General features: G+C 52.5%; 6 protein-coding genes and 2 non-coding genes across 8 annotated transcripts; 3 read left to right on the forward strand and 5 right to left on the reverse strand.

Moving 5' to 3' along the window:
• Positions 1-171: 171 nt before the first annotated feature.
• BDP81DRAFT_t386 lies at positions 172-252 on the reverse strand. Its single transcript has one exon. It is a non-coding gene; the product is annotated as a tRNA-Gly (tRNA).
• Positions 253-1,170: 918 nt separating this feature from the next.
• Positions 1,171-3,010, forward strand: BDP81DRAFT_456046 (C6 zinc finger domain-containing protein; the record flags this gene model as incomplete). The annotated part of the gene is made up of 4 exons (XM_060593123.1): positions 1,171-1,621; positions 1,715-2,025; positions 2,120-2,256; positions 2,323-3,010. The coding sequence occupies 4 exons, from the start codon at positions 1,171-1,173 to the stop codon at positions 3,008-3,010; spliced, it is 1,587 nt and encodes a 528-aa protein (XP_060437625.1).
• A 119-nt stretch (positions 3,011-3,129) lies between these two features.
• On the reverse strand, positions 3,130-4,902 carry BDP81DRAFT_336390 (uncharacterized protein; the record flags this gene model as incomplete). The annotated part of the gene is made up of 1 exon (XM_060585916.1): positions 3,130-4,902. A coding segment is annotated over one exon (1,773 nt), but the record flags the coding sequence as incomplete, so codon positions are not given.
• A 71-nt stretch (positions 4,903-4,973) lies between these two features.
• Positions 4,974-5,998, reverse strand: BDP81DRAFT_173490 (CAP domain-containing protein). Its single transcript, XM_060582183.1, has 3 exons — positions 5,353-5,998; positions 5,196-5,298; positions 4,974-5,139 (listed from the first exon to the last, which is right to left on the reverse strand). Exons 1-3 carry the CDS (start codon positions 5,897-5,899, stop codon positions 5,118-5,120), a joined length of 672 nt encoding a protein of 223 aa, XP_060437627.1. The 5' UTR covers positions 5,900-5,998; the 3' UTR covers positions 4,974-5,117.
• Positions 5,999-8,553: 2,555 nt separating this feature from the next.
• On the forward strand, positions 8,554-10,348 carry BDP81DRAFT_466644 (beta-tubulin 1; the record flags this gene model as incomplete). Its single annotated transcript, XM_060594417.1, has 7 exons — positions 8,554-8,565; positions 8,642-8,665; positions 8,744-8,769; positions 8,850-8,891; positions 8,961-9,015; positions 9,117-9,901; positions 9,955-10,348. The coding sequence occupies 7 exons, from the start codon at positions 8,554-8,556 to the stop codon at positions 10,346-10,348; spliced, it is 1,338 nt and encodes a 445-aa protein (XP_060437628.1).
• Positions 10,349-11,032: 684 nt separating this feature from the next.
• BDP81DRAFT_173526 (heterokaryon incompatibility protein-domain-containing protein) lies at positions 11,033-13,536 on the reverse strand. Its single transcript, XM_060582184.1, has 2 exons — positions 12,837-13,536; positions 11,033-12,777 (listed from the first exon to the last, which is right to left on the reverse strand). Exons 1-2 carry the CDS (start codon positions 13,313-13,315, stop codon positions 11,211-11,213), a joined length of 2,046 nt encoding a protein of 681 aa, XP_060437629.1. The 5' UTR covers positions 13,316-13,536; the 3' UTR covers positions 11,033-11,210.
• A 423-nt stretch (positions 13,537-13,959) lies between these two features.
• BDP81DRAFT_t384 lies at positions 13,960-14,031 on the forward strand. Its single transcript has one exon. It is a non-coding gene; the product is annotated as a tRNA-Thr (tRNA).
• Positions 14,032-14,540: 509 nt separating this feature from the next.
• Positions 14,541-15,113, reverse strand: BDP81DRAFT_336304 (uncharacterized protein; the record flags this gene model as incomplete). Its single annotated transcript, XM_060585906.1, has 2 exons — positions 14,541-14,879; positions 14,946-15,113. 2 exons carry the CDS (start codon positions 15,111-15,113, stop codon positions 14,541-14,543), a joined length of 507 nt encoding a protein of 168 aa, XP_060437630.1.
• Positions 15,114-15,275: the final 162 nt, after the last annotated feature.

Below are 15,275 nucleotides of genomic sequence, written 5' to 3' on the forward strand. Positions count from 1 at the left end.
AGCCGGAGATCTCAACCGGGCTCCAGCCCGTGACAATATTCTAGCCAACTCTAGCCAACTGTGATTATTTCCCGCGATCTGCCTCAACTTTACGGCCACAACGCTGTGAGAAGACGCGAGAAATACATCATCTTGTCTGACAAAAGAAAGAAATCCTCGATGCCAAAAGACTGCGTCGAGGGGGAATCGAACCCCCGGCTCCCCGACGCTGCTGGATGGCAACGGAGAATTTTACCACTAAACCATCGACGCATGTGGCTCGGAATTAGGTACTCCCGAATTCCGATGTTCAGTCCGGAGAGTTGCGTAAATATGTACCTTTTCGCTTGTAAACCAGTTCCAGGAAAGGTAGTTGTCGCCTCTAATCACGGTTCTCAAGCAAGTTTAATGCTCGAAGATTTTGGAAGACGACATTCTAATCTTGATTCTTTGCTTTGATTTCTCCTCTACGGATTCCAATTACCTCGTCGAAAACCTTGATCTGTTTCTGATGAGTTTCATTGGTTTTGGATGCTGAGATACAAGAGCAAGAGAGCAAGCAGGGTTGAGGTATTCTATCAAGCTTGCGCACCAATGAATTCGCATTGTCGCTACCGATGTGAGATGAATCATCTTAAAGTCTTCTAAAATATCATGGTCCAACGCCCGTAGCAAGGTTCATTTGGCTGTTTACGATGGACATCTCCCCGGCTCCTGTGGCGCCATTGCTTCAGCATCCGATCTCTATTTTACTGCGATTTGCTCTTGTTCAGCACTCGTCATTGGACGGGAATAGGTAAGAAACCATGTAAGCCATCCAACGAAGTCATCAGACACCTCCATTCGTACACAGCTCGCTTATCATCCCTCTCGTAGGGCTGTCTTGCTGACGCGCTAGAGACGTGATGATCTCGAAGGAATGCCCCGCGCTTTACCGGGTTAGGCTATTGAAGTGGGCAAGACATGCACTGCGCCCCTGATCAGGCACTGCTCGCCGTCGCCGACTAACCGTGGCTGACCTCCAGGCAGCTCCAGCTCAACCCCGCACTACATGTATTAAACTCAACCCGAGCCAGCGGGTTGCAGGTTTGATGTGCCATCCCGTCACTCCGTCTACTTCCAATAGCCCAAAACGTAAAGCCGTTTGGTGAACCGTTGAGACGGGAAACTTCCTAGTCCCCAAATCAGACGATGACTTCCACTTCTAGAAAGCTGGCGCTCGCAGTGGGTGCACCGCCGCAGGCACAGGTACAGACACGAACGCAGACAGAGCCCAGCAATGCGAGGAGACAATGCTGGGAATGTCAACGGCGTCGATTAGTCTGCGACTCGACACGTCCCGTCTGCGTAAAGTGCAAGACTAGCGGCATCGTGTGTCCCGGGTACGAGGACAAGAAGCCGTTGATATGGCTTGCCCCTGGCAAGGTTAAGACCCGGACGTGGAAACGGAAGAGCCCGCCTGCCAACAAGAAGAACGACAACGGCTCATCAAAGGACGGTACCAAAGGGCAGAGCGAGTCGGAGATCGCAAAGGTTATTAGATCCGACGTATCAGGTACTCGCCTGGACCGCACTGTGCATATCTTTCCCGATTACGGATTGAGAGATGAGACTTGTGACATTATCGAGGCTACGCTCTACTGTAAGTTACCAGCTCACCTTCGTGACCTAACTGGGTCGGGGCTTTGCCTTGTTCGAGAGACCACAGAACTGATCGAGGCTCGATCCGCAACAGGGAATGATCAGGTCTACCCATTCTTCGCAGCGAATCAGTTGACGAACAGCCCGTGGCTTGTACCTGTGTCGTACGTACAATACATGGGGGTCCCCATCCAACACGCTCTTGTTGCGATGGCCATCGACCACCGCATGCTGCGCTTGTCTCAGAAGAAAAACGACATGTACCAGGCGGACGTTCGAGCCCGCTTCCATCAGCATCGATGTACGGCAATCCAGGCCTTGAACGAAGAGATTAGCCACCGCAATGAAAAGAGAAGAATCTCTGACTACACGATGTCAGCGGTGATTGTGTTCTTGTACGCAGATGTGTGTATCTTGGCCCCCTTCCATTTCACGCCTTCTCCTTCCCTAAAGTCCCTCGCTTGCTGGGAAACATTAAGCCTAATCTGTCGGAGTACAGCTCATGGGATCAGTGACGGCCGACAACTGGCGGCACCATCTCAACGGTTTCATGGCCATCATCGAGATGCGCGGTGGCTTGCGAAGTGTTTGCGACGCCGCGGCAGGCTACAAGACTGTGGTCCTATTCTGCAAGATGTAAGTATCTCGGTCAGTATGACCTGTCTTGTAGGTGCAGATCACTGATGACACGCACACCCACAGCATCGAGAATATGGCGAACACAACCAGCCCTGCATACGACCAAGTATCACCCCTGCTCAATTTCAAGATGAGAGATCTCATCCAGGAAGTCTACGAAACAGGATACTACCCCTTCCTCCCCTGTCCTGTAGAACTTTTCATCGACATCATCTGCGTCAATCGCCTTAGATACCTCGCAACGCAACCAGAGTCATCAGACACGCTCGATTCCCTCCAGACCGAGGCCGAAGACCTCCTTGAGCGCATCATAGACTTCTCCCCCGAATCCTGGTCATCTGCCAAGACTGAAACGCAAGACGAGTTCCTGACAATGGCGCAGGTGTACCAGTCCGCCGTTGTAGTCTTTGCAATCGCATCTCTCCAGAGCGTTTGTGTAATACCCGCGTCCGCAGGCTGGCGGGCTGTGAAGACGATACATGGTAGCAAGCTCATGACCCTTCTCGAGAAGGCTGCCGGGTCCCAGGTCCTCAGGAGCTGCGTCATGTGGCCGATGATTGTAGCTGGGTTTGACGCTAAAATGGGAAGCGCGGCGGCGAGGTCGTTTATTTCTAAGCGTTTGGCCGATGAAAGTGTCCATCTGGGTGCGTATTTGCCTTTGGCGACAAAGGATATTCTGGAGAAGTTTTGGTCGTCTGGGAAGAAGAACTGGGATGAATGTTTCGATACCCCGTATGCTCTAGTTACTTGATTCAAATAGAAGAATATATTCCTGCTCAACAGGGTCGACTCTTGTATTTCGTCGGTTGATTCACTTGCCTCGTATCCTAGTCTTACTTTACTTAACGTGAAGGAAAATTGATAATGGGATTACGGTACGCTTGCTCCGCTAAACTCATCACCGCCTTCGAAACCTCTGATCATATTGTCAAAGAAGGCCGCATCAACCCCCTGAAAAGGCCAATCCTCCAGACCAGCGGCAATTCCATTGCCCAGTAGCCTGGGATTCTCGAGTTCGAAGAGCCATCTTGGACCCACATTGGGATCGAGCTGCAAGTTCTCACCACCCTGGCCACTCGAGTTTTGGATGAACGCAGCCCCTTCACCTGGGCACACTCCTCCTGGGGGACCTGCGACAGAGGGACTCGCAACATTGAGATTTCCCGGAACACGGCTGTCTGGAACCATTCCATGCTGAGCACGGCCAACAGGCATCCAAGGCTCTCGGGAAGGAGGAGCATCAGGAGAGATGATGACGGTACCATAACACGGAATCTTCAGCCGCAGCACATTCCTAGCATCACCTGTGCTCCGCCCTTCACCCACACCACCATACGAAGCCGAAGCTGGCGTCGACGCAGAACTCAAACTCGCCGTAAAGGTTGAGCCCCCGGCAGCATCAGCCTCGATCGCAAGGAGACTCTTCAAGACATCTGCGCTCTCCATAGAGAGCATATCCGTGTTCTTGGAGCTCCCGTGACGCATATGCTCCAACGTCTGCTCGACCTTGTCGCGGTCCGTGTGCCTCTGGTGCGCGAGAATATCCTTTCCCCTATCGCGCCTTCGGGCGTCAATGTGCGCGAGCATAAGCGTCATAGTAGCGATGAGGGCAAAGAAGTCGGCGGCATCGGGGATGCTACATATTCCCTCCGGATTGCGGATCGCGATGAACCTGGAGAGAACTTCCCTGCTCGCGTCAACGCAGGCCATTCTGCTGCTGCTGGCTGCGCCATTCTTGGAGTGGCGGAGCATGAAGGGGAGGTGGAGCTCGATGATGAGGAAGAAGTGAAAGAGCTGGTTGGCGAGATTGAGGCTGTTGCGGACGATTGGCATAGGGTCCTTATGCCGTTTGGTGAAGTTTGGAATCGTCCACCAGCGCGGCGGCATCGTCGTGGCTATTACTTGAAGCTCTTGGCCCAGTGCGTGAGTCGTATCCATGTCGAATAGATATGACCCCGACTCATTTCGTTGAATGATCTTGGCGGCGATGGCGGAATGAACTTGTTCGAGTCTGTCAATGTGATGGCTGTTGACGTACAACTGCGTCTTCTCGTCATTGATGACCTTGGCATCGTGGGTGCTGCTGGGAAGTCCTAGAAGTAGGCAGATGAAGCGCTCCAGGTATACCAGACGGAACCACACGAAGCCAGGTACAGCCGTCGAATTCGGATCTACGGTCTCAATGGTGGCTGGGTCGTGTGGGCGGTGAAGCCCCATCAGTTGGGCAACAGTTATCGCGCGGCGGCAGGTTAGCAGTGATAACCTAGGATTACCTCCGTTGGCATGATAAACAGTTTGCAGAATGAGACATTCGAGGCCGTCGAGCGTGCCCAACAGTACGTTGTTCTCGCACACCACAGAAATAGCTGTTTCTGCGAGCCTGTCCACGATGCGATAAGTTTCTTCAGACGCAATCTCCCCGGCATGAGTCGGAACTCGTTGAAGCATCGTGCCCAACATGAGCATCTTCTTGGCCAGGAGGGTGGGGTGCATTGGTGTTCTGAGGGATTCCATAAAGTGCTCGACAGACTCTGGCTTGAGCTTCTCCAAGAGGCAGTGGGGTGTAAACATAAGCTGAAAGACGATGTCGGCTTCAGAGTAGAGCTTGTAAATGACCCGACAATCTTCTAGGGCAGGTATGGAAGGTCTCTAAACTTTGGTTTCTCTTGAATGATTGAAGAATCTGAACGGAACTGTACAATCTATGTGCAGTGAAGTGGCCCAAGGCATGCAAATCTTGCCATGAGCATAAGCAACTGAGTGAAGGAGAAGCGGTCTAAATCAAAAGAAAAGCCTAGCCGAGCCAATAGCGATGATTGACACGTCTCAAGTAACGCTGAGAGTCCTTCATTCCATGCTTAGTAGGGCATGTAGCCGATGCTAAGAGAGGTCAGTCACACTTGTGAATATAATGAGAACCAGATGATGGAACTTACATGTTTCCAGCAGGCAAGTAACGTGCGACCACAAAGGTGGTACCGGAGGGGCTGGTGGCCATGGCCAAGCCGACCTGCTTGGTATCCTTCCAGATGGCTTGAGCTGTCAACTTGTTAGTTACGAAGTCCTGCATCAATGAAAGACCAAAGTACTCACTGTAGTGGCCATAGTTCAAGTAGTTGGGCGATCCAGTTGTACGAATAGGCTGACCATCGTACAGAGGCTTCTCATCCAACCACAGCTGAACACCGTTGGTGAAGTAGGAGTTGGTGCCGCCCGACTGCGAAGCCAAACACTCTCCCTGGCCGCCGGGGTTCGTGTCGTGAACCAGGCTGCCGACAGTCGTCAAGTGATCGGCCCAGACCTGAGCCGACTTGGCCAGATCATCATCCCAGGTCAAATTGGCGTTGCCAACAGCCGCGCGGTAGATGTTGTGGAGGTCGAGGGCGCGCTGCAGGTCGGCGCTTAGAGTCGAGTTAGAAGAGGCCGTGGGTGAGGCTGTCGCCGCGGACGAGGTCGATGACGAGGTCGGTGACGCTGTCGTCAAGATGATCGTGGCAAGGGTCGTCGTGGGGGCGGCGAGAGTGGTTGTGTAGGTTGGGAGTCCGGCGGCGCGGAACTTTGGCACCTTGACGATGTTCAACGCCGCAGCTTGAGAGGCCAACAGGCCCAAGGCGAAGGTTGCGCTGGCTGAGAAGTGCATGGTGGTGGCTTGAGATGTGGGTATTGGGGCTTCGGATATGTCGAAATCACCGGGATCGTTTTGGTTGAAGTAGAGTCGTTAGAAGGAGTGACTGACTGAATGGAAGGATGGTTCCTGCCACTGAGCTGAAGACTGAAGCTGATGATACCCGGGAAAATAGGATTGTTGAGAAACTGAAGAAGAGCAGAAAAGGATGCAATGAAGGAGAGTGTTCCAAGTGGTAGCTTGAAGATGCGAGAGCAAGAAGGAAACCCGGATAGACCAGGGTTTCGAGGATGTAGATATATCTCATTCCATTCTCATTCTTCAGGACTCTCCCTCGGGAGTCGGTACCATGGGGATTGCGCTGTTGCAGTCGAGTCCCGGCAGGTTTACCGCATTCAGGAACACGGGGCTTTGGGGGAAAACTCCTCAGTTTCTTTGAAGCGCAAGCCACATCCTCCGGTTCATTTAACTTCAAGACACTATGTCTCAGTCTGAAAGAGAACTTACGAATCCCCCTAAACCAGATTCTATCGTCTCCCGCTGGCTAGCCAGACTAGATGCCGCTGTCACCGATCGCTTTTGGTAAACGGTCGGGTACTCTGATCGGATTCAAGCAAAGGGTCCAGGCCATATCGGTGTCTAGATCTACCCAAGACGTATGAGGGGTTTACTGCAAGAGGCTGAAGGAGACGACGACGACGACGCTTTCATGCAAACTTTTCATGAGGCTTCACGGCTGACGGTCGAGTTGAGAGAAGGCTGAGAGAGAAAGAAGAAAAAGGAAAACACGCTGCCACTGCCGCTGCCCAGGCCGCCAACACCCTTCACTTTGCCCGTCTGCCCCTGATCGCCCAAAACATCTGCATTCCAGATCATCTTGAGCCCCTCGTCAGTGGCTGGAACACTACTCTCCATGTCAAAGGTTGCTTGGTTGATGTGCTGAAGCAGGTGCTCGTCGAATGTGAATGATCAGCACTCGTACAGCATGTCTCTGATATCATTGGCATGTCAGGGGCGCTGACATGTAAACTCTCTTGGGCTGTTGTGCAATGGCAGCGATGCTCGCTTGGCGATAAACTTTTAAGAATGAATAACCTTATCTCTCATTTGCAACTCTTCTCGGCTTTCGCTGCGATGGGCTTGGATGGCAGTCTTCGTCAGAAATCAACAGCCTTCTTCAAGCCACATACATACGCGCTCCACCACGGCCAGGTGGTCTACCTCCTGCGTTGGGTTCGCGGCTTCGCGCCGTGACGACGACTTGGCTGTCTGCAGCAAAGCCCACATAGATTCTATGCAGCGTTTGATCTTTGAGAGGTCGCCGTAATGTGGGAGAGGCCACATCCGTCAGCAACGACATCGGCATAGTCCGTCAATGCTGCAGACAGCCAAGCTATCGTCGCGGCGCGAAACCCAACGCTGCAAATGTAGAATCTAGGCCACCAGGGACTCGAGGGAGCGGCGGAGCTGAGTTCTCCATTCTCCCGAATTTTCCTCAGCTTTACCGTTCTTGACTTCTTCCATGTTTGGATGATCCCACGTGGGTGCGCGCTGGAATGTTGGCCGAGCTATGTGGGAATTAAACCACGCGCCGAACTCTCTTGGTTCTTCGTCCTCCGAGAGCGAGGGGCAATGAGCACGGACTGGACGGGGAAGGGGAGGGGGGGGGGGGGGGGGCATTCGGACTCTCTGATCCGGCTCGTCCGGTCAAGCGGCGGCGGCGGCGGCGGCGGCGGCGGCGGCGGCGGCGGCACCGGTCGGTCGATGGGGGTGGTGGTGTGACACACGCAGGCAGACACCTAGCAACCGTGTATCAACACGACGACGGAGTGAGGGACAACAACCGGCTTGTTTCGAGGGAGTACAGGCAGCTGAATATCCCAAAGAGCGATTGGTCAGACAGTTGGAACGGCGTCACGGCGTTAGGCAACGCTCTTCAACAGGAACCACGAGTTTGGTGACACGACACCTTTTGAGTCTTGATGATGCGCCTATCGCCGAACATGGAGACTCTTGGAGATTTTGAACACATCCACAAGAGACTTTCAAGTGGCACAGGCGACAAGGCAACATTTACTAATCGTTTCTACGGGCCAGGGGCCCAACATGGTCTAGCTTACGTCTCTTCCGGTGACACCTCCGCGCGAATCGTTGGTTGGGCAGCCAAAGTCCTTTTTTTTATTTTTATTTATCTTTATTTCTTAAGTTTTCCTCTTTTTTCCCACACAGATTCCCCCCAAAAGAGTCCCCTAAGAAAGCTCTGACCGCTCACCGTTTGTTCTGTCTTCCCACACCAAGCATGACAGCCCGGGAAGTCCATGTCCATGCCGTGCCAGAGAAACACATAAACCAGGCAGCTATCAAACTCCCAAAAGGCAGCAGTTTAACAAGATGCATGTACCAACATGTGGGGAGTTTCCAGAGTCCAGACCAAAAGTCCACGGCCGGGCCTGTCCGGGGCGAACAAGCGCACAGCGCAAGCGAGACGAGCGTGCGATACGGACAGGATAGGGGTTTGTTGTGAAATAAGGAATCCCGCTATAAGATGACCACCTGTCGTGATTTCAACAATTCGATAGCGGGGTAAAAATCTGCGTCCTGCGTCCTGCGTCTTGCGTCCTTCACCATCGTAATATACCACAACCCCGTCTTATCCTCGAACCAACATCATGCGTGAAATTGTGAGTTGCGCGCACATGTGAGAGTACTTTGTTAAAAGTCCCTCTTGATGAACTAACGCTCTGTGATCCACTCTAGATTCACCTCCAGACCGGCCAATGCGTACGTCTCGTCTCCCCTTGCCCCTGTTCGACGCTCAACGCGTCAAAACGCGCCTTTACTGATGATGAAGCTTTGTAGGGCAACCAAGTCGGAACTGCTTTCTGGTAGGAAGATGCCAATCTCGACATTTGGTTCAACAATAGGAGGACCTTGCAGAACCTGTGATTAACGTTTGCGACAATAGGCAAACCATTCACCCCGAGCATGGCCTGGACCAGGATGGACAGTGAGTTTTCCAGCTGCTCAACCGCGACGATGCAAACCTTTGAGCATTATATATTGACTTGCGTCCCAGGTTCACCGGAACGGATGAGCAGCAATCCGAGCGATTGAGCGTCTACTTCACCGAGGTACTACTTTCATATCTCACTTGCGCCCCATGATCTCATGAGCGCTTCACCCCCTCGCATGACATCTCACAAGAATCTAACCGCGAACCCACGTAATGTAGGCCGGAAGACAAAAGTATGTCCCCCGCGCCGTCCTCGTCGATCTCGAGCCCGCCACGATGGAGGCGATCCGCTCCGGCCCGCTGGGCAACCTCTTCCGCCCAGACAACATGGTCAACGGCCAATCCGGCGCCGGCAACAACTGGGCAAAGGGCCACTACACCGAGGGCGCCGAGCTCGTCGACTCCGTCCTGGACGTCGTGCGTCGCGAGGCCGAGGGCTGCGACAGCCTTCAGGGGTTCCAAATCACCCACTCGCTCGGTGGCGGCACTGGTTCCGGCATGGGCACCCTTCTCATCGCCAAGGTCCGCGAAGAATTCCCCGATCGTATGATGGCCACCTTCTCCGTCCTCCCGTCCGCCAAGGTCTCCGAGGTCGTCGTCGAGCCGTACAATGCCACCCTGTCGATCCACCAGCTCGTTGAAAACTCGGACGAGACGTTTTGTATCGACAACGAGGCCCTGTACGATATCTGCAGACGCACGCTGAAGCAGGCTCACCCTTCGTACGGACACTTGAACAACCTCGTGTCGAGAGTCATGTCCGGCTTGACGACTGGTTTCCGCTTCCCGGGCCAGCTCAACGCCGATCTCCGCAAGTTGGCTGTGAACCTGGTGCCCTTCCCGAGATTGCACTTCTTCACCGTCGGATTCGCGCCGCTTACGTCTTCTGCCTCCTTCTCGAACCTTGGTGTCGCCGAGCTCACGCAGCAAATGTTCGATCCCAAGAACGTCATGCTGGCGTCCGACTTCAGAGATGGACGCTTCTTGACTTGCTCCACCATGTTGTAAGTTGCACTTTGGTTCCCGCTCTTTGAGCTACTTCTAACCCCCTCAACAGCCGCGGAAAGGTGTCCATGAAGCAGGTCGAAGACCAAATCCACGCCATCAAGACCAAGAATTCCACCAACTTTGTTGAGTGGATTCCCAACAACATCCAGACAGCCCACTGCTCCGTCCCGCCCAAGGGTCTCGACGTCTCGTCTACGTTCATCGGCAACTCCACCGCGATTCAGAACAGCTTCCGCAGAATTGGCGACCAGTTCAGCGTCATGTTCCGGAGAAAGGCCTTCTTGCACTGGTACACTGGCGAGGGCATGGACGAGATGGAGTTTACCGAGGCCGAGTCCAACATGAACGACTTGGTGTCCGAGTACCAACAGTACCAGGATGTGGGCATGGATGACGACTACGCCGAGGAGTACGAGGATGAGGTTCCCGCTGAGGAGGATTAGAGAGTCACGGCCCCAACGTGGCAAGATTATAGCCACGTTGCTGATAGTTCCGATTGGATCCAATGACTGAATGCTATTCTCATTTATCGTCACGATTCACTTCAAGACATAAGATTACCAATTATACACGTAATTGTGTTGATTACTTTAATGTGCACGGCACATACAGCTTGTAGCGTTCGATGCGAATAGTGATTTAGTCTTGTACATATCATGAAGACTACCTAGACAATGCAGACTCAGTACACGCCGCCGTCCAACCCTGCAAGCTCTTCAGGCCTGAGGAGCTTTCCGTTTCGTGCAGGATGAGGATTAGGTGCCAAGAAGTCCTCTTCCTTTACCTTGCTACGAATGTTTTTCTCAAAGGCCTCGAAGGTGTCTCCGAATACTCGGGATTCCCAGAGCGCCGTAATGCCCAATTCTCAGGCCATAATATCAATGACTTCCCTAACCGCTTCTACTCGGCACCTCAGATGAATTCGCATCATCCCACCCGGAAGTCCTAGATACTCATGAGTTTCGTTGGTTTGCAAGTCTAGAACTCCGCCAAAGATCCTCCCCGGTCCTGCGCCATTCCCACTCCATCCATGAAGGAAAGGCATGATGTACACGTTCTACCTGGCCTCCGGTATTGCCCTGCCAAGTTGCAAAATCAATCTCTAGGTCGAACTCAAGGTAGTTCTCTATAACTTGTTGTCGACGTCTAGCGCAAACCTCGTTCTCTTGCAACCGTTCAAAGCTTTCATGGCCAGTAAAAATTGGCAAGACGTGACCTACTTCTGTGTCCTCGTTCCCGGGGAAAGCCAGCCGAAAGGCACCTAGCACGGCGGAGGTGGGAAGGGACAGCGATCCCGGCAATCCGCTATCGCACACCGGTTTGTCCAACTTGTACTGTATATCTATCTATCTTTCTCCGGGCTACCTGTACGCTTTCTTGGAGCTCGTTGAGAAACCGGGGTTCTTCATAGGTAGTCAGCCATGGCATAGGGCAGAAACACAGGTATGAGAAACAAGTCAGCAGTCGGTGCCTTCCGTCGCCCTGTTTTCTGAGAACCATGAAGACGAGCCGGTCTGAGTTGGAGCTGCCAAGCTTTACTTCACGATCCAAGGCGAAAAGCTCGTCATCATGTTTTAGCAACCTATCGAGCGGGTGCTGGCTTCCAATCAAGAACGACTGACCTGGGCCAGTGTTGATCCTGTACAGAGTCAAGTCGTCGATGAACTCTTCTAGTGCCTCCACAGGAGCCGAGCCGACGGATGCTAGCCTTGTCAGCCACAATGAGATGGATCCTGTGTTAGAATCGACAGTGATATCCCGATGCCAAGGATAAATTTGGCAAAAGTTTTGGCGCAAGTTCCTCTCATCATGGAAGCGCACTTCCATCTTGAGTACATCTAGTCGTATATTCACAGACATCCATGGAACTCCGCTCGACTTGATGAATTGAATTCCGATTCTCTTGAAATGGTCATACTTTAGCTGTATAATAATACGATGCTCGGGATCGCTCGCTCCGGACTGGTAAAAATCATACACCAGCTCGAATGGCTCGACGAATACTTGTTCCCAAGATCTTTGCGTCTCCCAAGCAGGAATCCAAGATACACCCTCGTGGGCAGCATGGCCTTGGGCCGCGAAGAAGAGCTGGGGGTTTCTATCGTTGACCAAGCAGTGCGCAAAGAACCCAATAACCATATGACGGGCTGAAATAGCGTAATTGGGTTGTAATGGGTTGCTATTACTTCCAAAGGACAGAAGACCAAGAATGCCGTACAGCTTATCTCGAAAGTCTGAAGCGTCTGACTTTGCGGTCAATGCCATTATTTCCCAGAGACCCGAGCCGTCGATACGTCCCTGGGCCATGTACTTGAGCCAAGGAGCTTCCGTGTCGTTCCAAGAAAACTCGCGCGTGTTTGCTGACTCCTTCTCTGACGTTGTCAGCTTGCGAGCTGTGATATGATCCGCTGCAGAGATCACGTTCCCAATCGGAATGAGAACACGCGGGGCGAGCACCAGTTCCTGTATGATCCAAACTCGGCCGAAGTACTTTCGCTTCAACAGCTTCAAAATATCCATATCAGCGCTCATTCGTCGCGGTTCCGCGCTCATGTTGTTTTCCGATGACGACACAGTATGACCTGACGTTGTTCCAAGCTCATGAAGCCATCGTCGCTCTGGTAAGCCTTGTAGGTCATCTCGTACCAAATCATTGCCCATCCAAGCCCATCCTTGCGAGCATCTCGAGTAGATTTGACCCATCTTGGCCACTTGCATAGCCCTTTCTTTTAGGTTATTCTGATCGATACAGATTGCGTCGACCCAAACCAGTTTCAAACCTCGAGATGGTCGTAAATATCTCAGCATGTCGCAGCAGTTCTTGGTTTGAAAGGTGATGTCCCAATAATCGCCGACGTAAATCGGATGACAACTATACACGTAAGTCAGTGAGTTCCGAGGTCCGTCAAGCTATAGCTGATGCTCATTTACCGCTCGGAGTTTCCATTCTCATCGACCCATGTGTACAATACGGCATCATAGTCTGGGAACTGCGTATCCTTGTGTAACTCCAAGTCCACATGGATAGGATACGATTTGCCTCTGTCTCCGACTGCATGGAGAACAGCAAGGCGGAATTCATCTGATGAAAGCGTAGTGGTGGCGTCATGATCGATGACAACCGAATCAGAAGATTGAGGTGAAGCTAACTCGGCCTCTTGATCATCTTTTCCCTTATCGGCTGGTGGATGGGTTGCGTTTTCCCCAGAGGTGAACGTGACTGTGGGTGGCCAGCTGAGGTTGAGACTCCCATATTCTTCGTCCTTTGGAATTCGAGGCACGGGATTTGGCCGGTCTGCCGTCTTGAGTCGAGCGTGGGCTGTGGTCTGACAATTCATGCATCGAGGGACTTGATCGTCGCCGACCTGAACAGTAGGCGACGTGCACCATTCCGCATGCCAGCGGCTCATGTCGATGGCACCGTCATTCTTCCGGGTGAGATGTTGATGATCGATACTTGTGGATCCGACTAGAAATGGCTGTTCACAAAGACTACAGGCGGAATTAGTCGGTGTTGCGTATCGAGAGAAGTGCGAGTTGGCAAAATGATTTTAGCGGCGCTGGCAATTAACTCCTATCTGAGCACAGACGTGGACAGCGATGCAGGATTGAGGAAGGAGGCAGCCTGGAGAGCCAACCTGCTCATCGTGAAGGCCTGAATGACATCTAATACCAAGCAGGCTGGCTGTCTTGTTGGGAGCAATGCCAATAGAAATCAGGCGTTTCTGCACGTCTGCGTTGGCGAGGCGTTCTTCCCCCTCGACCAATCATTCACAGCGTCATCTGGAGGAGGCATCGCCAAGATTACATCAGTCCTCGTTCGAATCACACTCTTGTGGGGTTGAGACTTTGCGGGTTGTTCCGATAGACTCCTCGCGCCTTGAGAGTTATTTTTGATTCTACCACTACTGGTAATGGGAATGAGATTAGACATTTGAGAATCGATGCTTGGACGCAAGATTCTCAAGATGCTGCAGAACGGCCAAAGCTGGAACTGCGGCCCCAAAATTGAACATACATATTGGTAGTTTGAGCCTCAAAAATCATCTGATTCGCCAGCATGGCCAAGTGGTAAGGCATCGCACTTGTAATGCGGGGATCCTGTGTTCGATCCACAGTGTTGGCACCAATGCTTCATTTTGCACTTTTGGCCTGCCTATCTTTAGATCAACAGAAGTGCATGCAGACTGCTGTTTTTTAATCTCGATCGAGAAGTGCTCAAATGTGGTCCTTGATAGCTGTTTGTCTTTCGTGGCCTACAAGGTTCATGCACAGACTAGGGACTCAGAGGACGACGACTGGGGGAACAATGCGACATACTTTGCAGATTTGGTGTCGCAGCACGTGCCTAACGAAACTACCCAGTGGATGTGGGAGAGTTACCATTACAATTCGGAAGAGGCACCAGGGAAAAGTAGGCAGTCGCTGGAAATCAAGCCGATGAACGAAAGACCGTAAGATTGAAATCGCAACCCTGGAGGAAGTACATAATACCGCCCATACCCTTTTGAAAAGCCAAGCCCCCCTTTCCCGAACGCATTCCTGATATCCATGCCTTTCCCAACGCCAACCGGCCGTTTATCATCGAAGTATGATGCTACCTAGTACACACATGGTTTACACAAATGTCCCAACTCAATTGTAGGTCTGCGCATGAACGCCATCCTCACGCTTCGTGACGGCGTACGTCTTGCCATTGGGAGCATCTACCTCAAGATCGCCCCTAGCCCGGATCGGCGACATTTCGTATAAGCGCTTGGCGACGACGAAGCTGCCGGCAGCCCAGATCCAAACGAGAACGCCGATTGAGCAGGTGAAGAAGAGGGTCGGGACGAGGACGAGGAGGGCGATGCCGATCCAGAAGAGGGAGAAGACAACGGCGGCACCGAGAGCAAAGGCGATGGTTGAGGCGGCGAAGGACACGAAGACGAGGACTGGGAGGAAGGAGAAGATGAATTGGCAGAGGATGAAGGCCTGATTTCAATATGTTAGCAGAAGTCGACCAGTAGAGGAAGGGCGAGTATGGGCGGCTGCACGCACGAAGAGGAATGGCTGCTCCTGAGCAAAGTTGTAGGCATTGCCATACGCTATTTGTCTGGTGTCGGAGCTGACGACCCGATTGATCTGTCGCTGGCCGTAGGCATAGACGCCAGCGGCATTATCCTTGGCCGAGGCCTTGATGTCATTGTAGTCGCTATGCGATGCCATGCTGGACAATTGGTCTAGGGATATGTGGTGGAGGACGGTCGTTGATTGTGGCTGGGCGTCAGGGATGTTGTAGGAGGAGAGGCGGACGATCAGGGTTCGCTGGGGACGTCTCCTTTTTCTTCAATCTACGGAGTATAAACCGGCGCTTCTTCTTAGCTTCCC

This window comes from Colletotrichum phormii, assembly GCF_030913505.1.
Source record: "Colletotrichum phormii strain CBS 102054 chromosome Unknown BDP81scaffold_46, whole genome shotgun sequence".
Lineage (NCBI taxonomy): Eukaryota > Fungi > Ascomycota > Sordariomycetes > Glomerellales > Glomerellaceae > Colletotrichum > Colletotrichum phormii.

Coding starts and splice junctions, on each gene's coding strand:
- BDP81DRAFT_173490 (XM_060582183.1), bottom strand. CDS start 5,899: ATGCACTTCTCAGCCAGCGCAACCTTCGCCTTGGGCCTGTTGGCCTCT. Junction 5,299..5,352: donor CTTGAACTATGGCCACTACA/GTGAGTACTTTG, acceptor ACAAGTTGACAG/CTCAAGCCATCTGGAAGGAT. Junction 5,140..5,195: donor TACTTGCCTGCTGGAAACAT/GTAAGTTCCATC, acceptor GACCTCTCTTAG/CATCGGCTACATGCCCTACT.
- BDP81DRAFT_173526 (XM_060582184.1), bottom strand. CDS start 13,315: ATGAGCCGCTGGCATGCGGAATGGTGCACGTCGCCTACTGTTCAGGTC. Junction 12,778..12,836: donor GAGAATGGAAACTCCGAGCG/GTAAATGAGCAT, acceptor TTACGTGTATAG/TTGTCATCCGATTTACGTCG.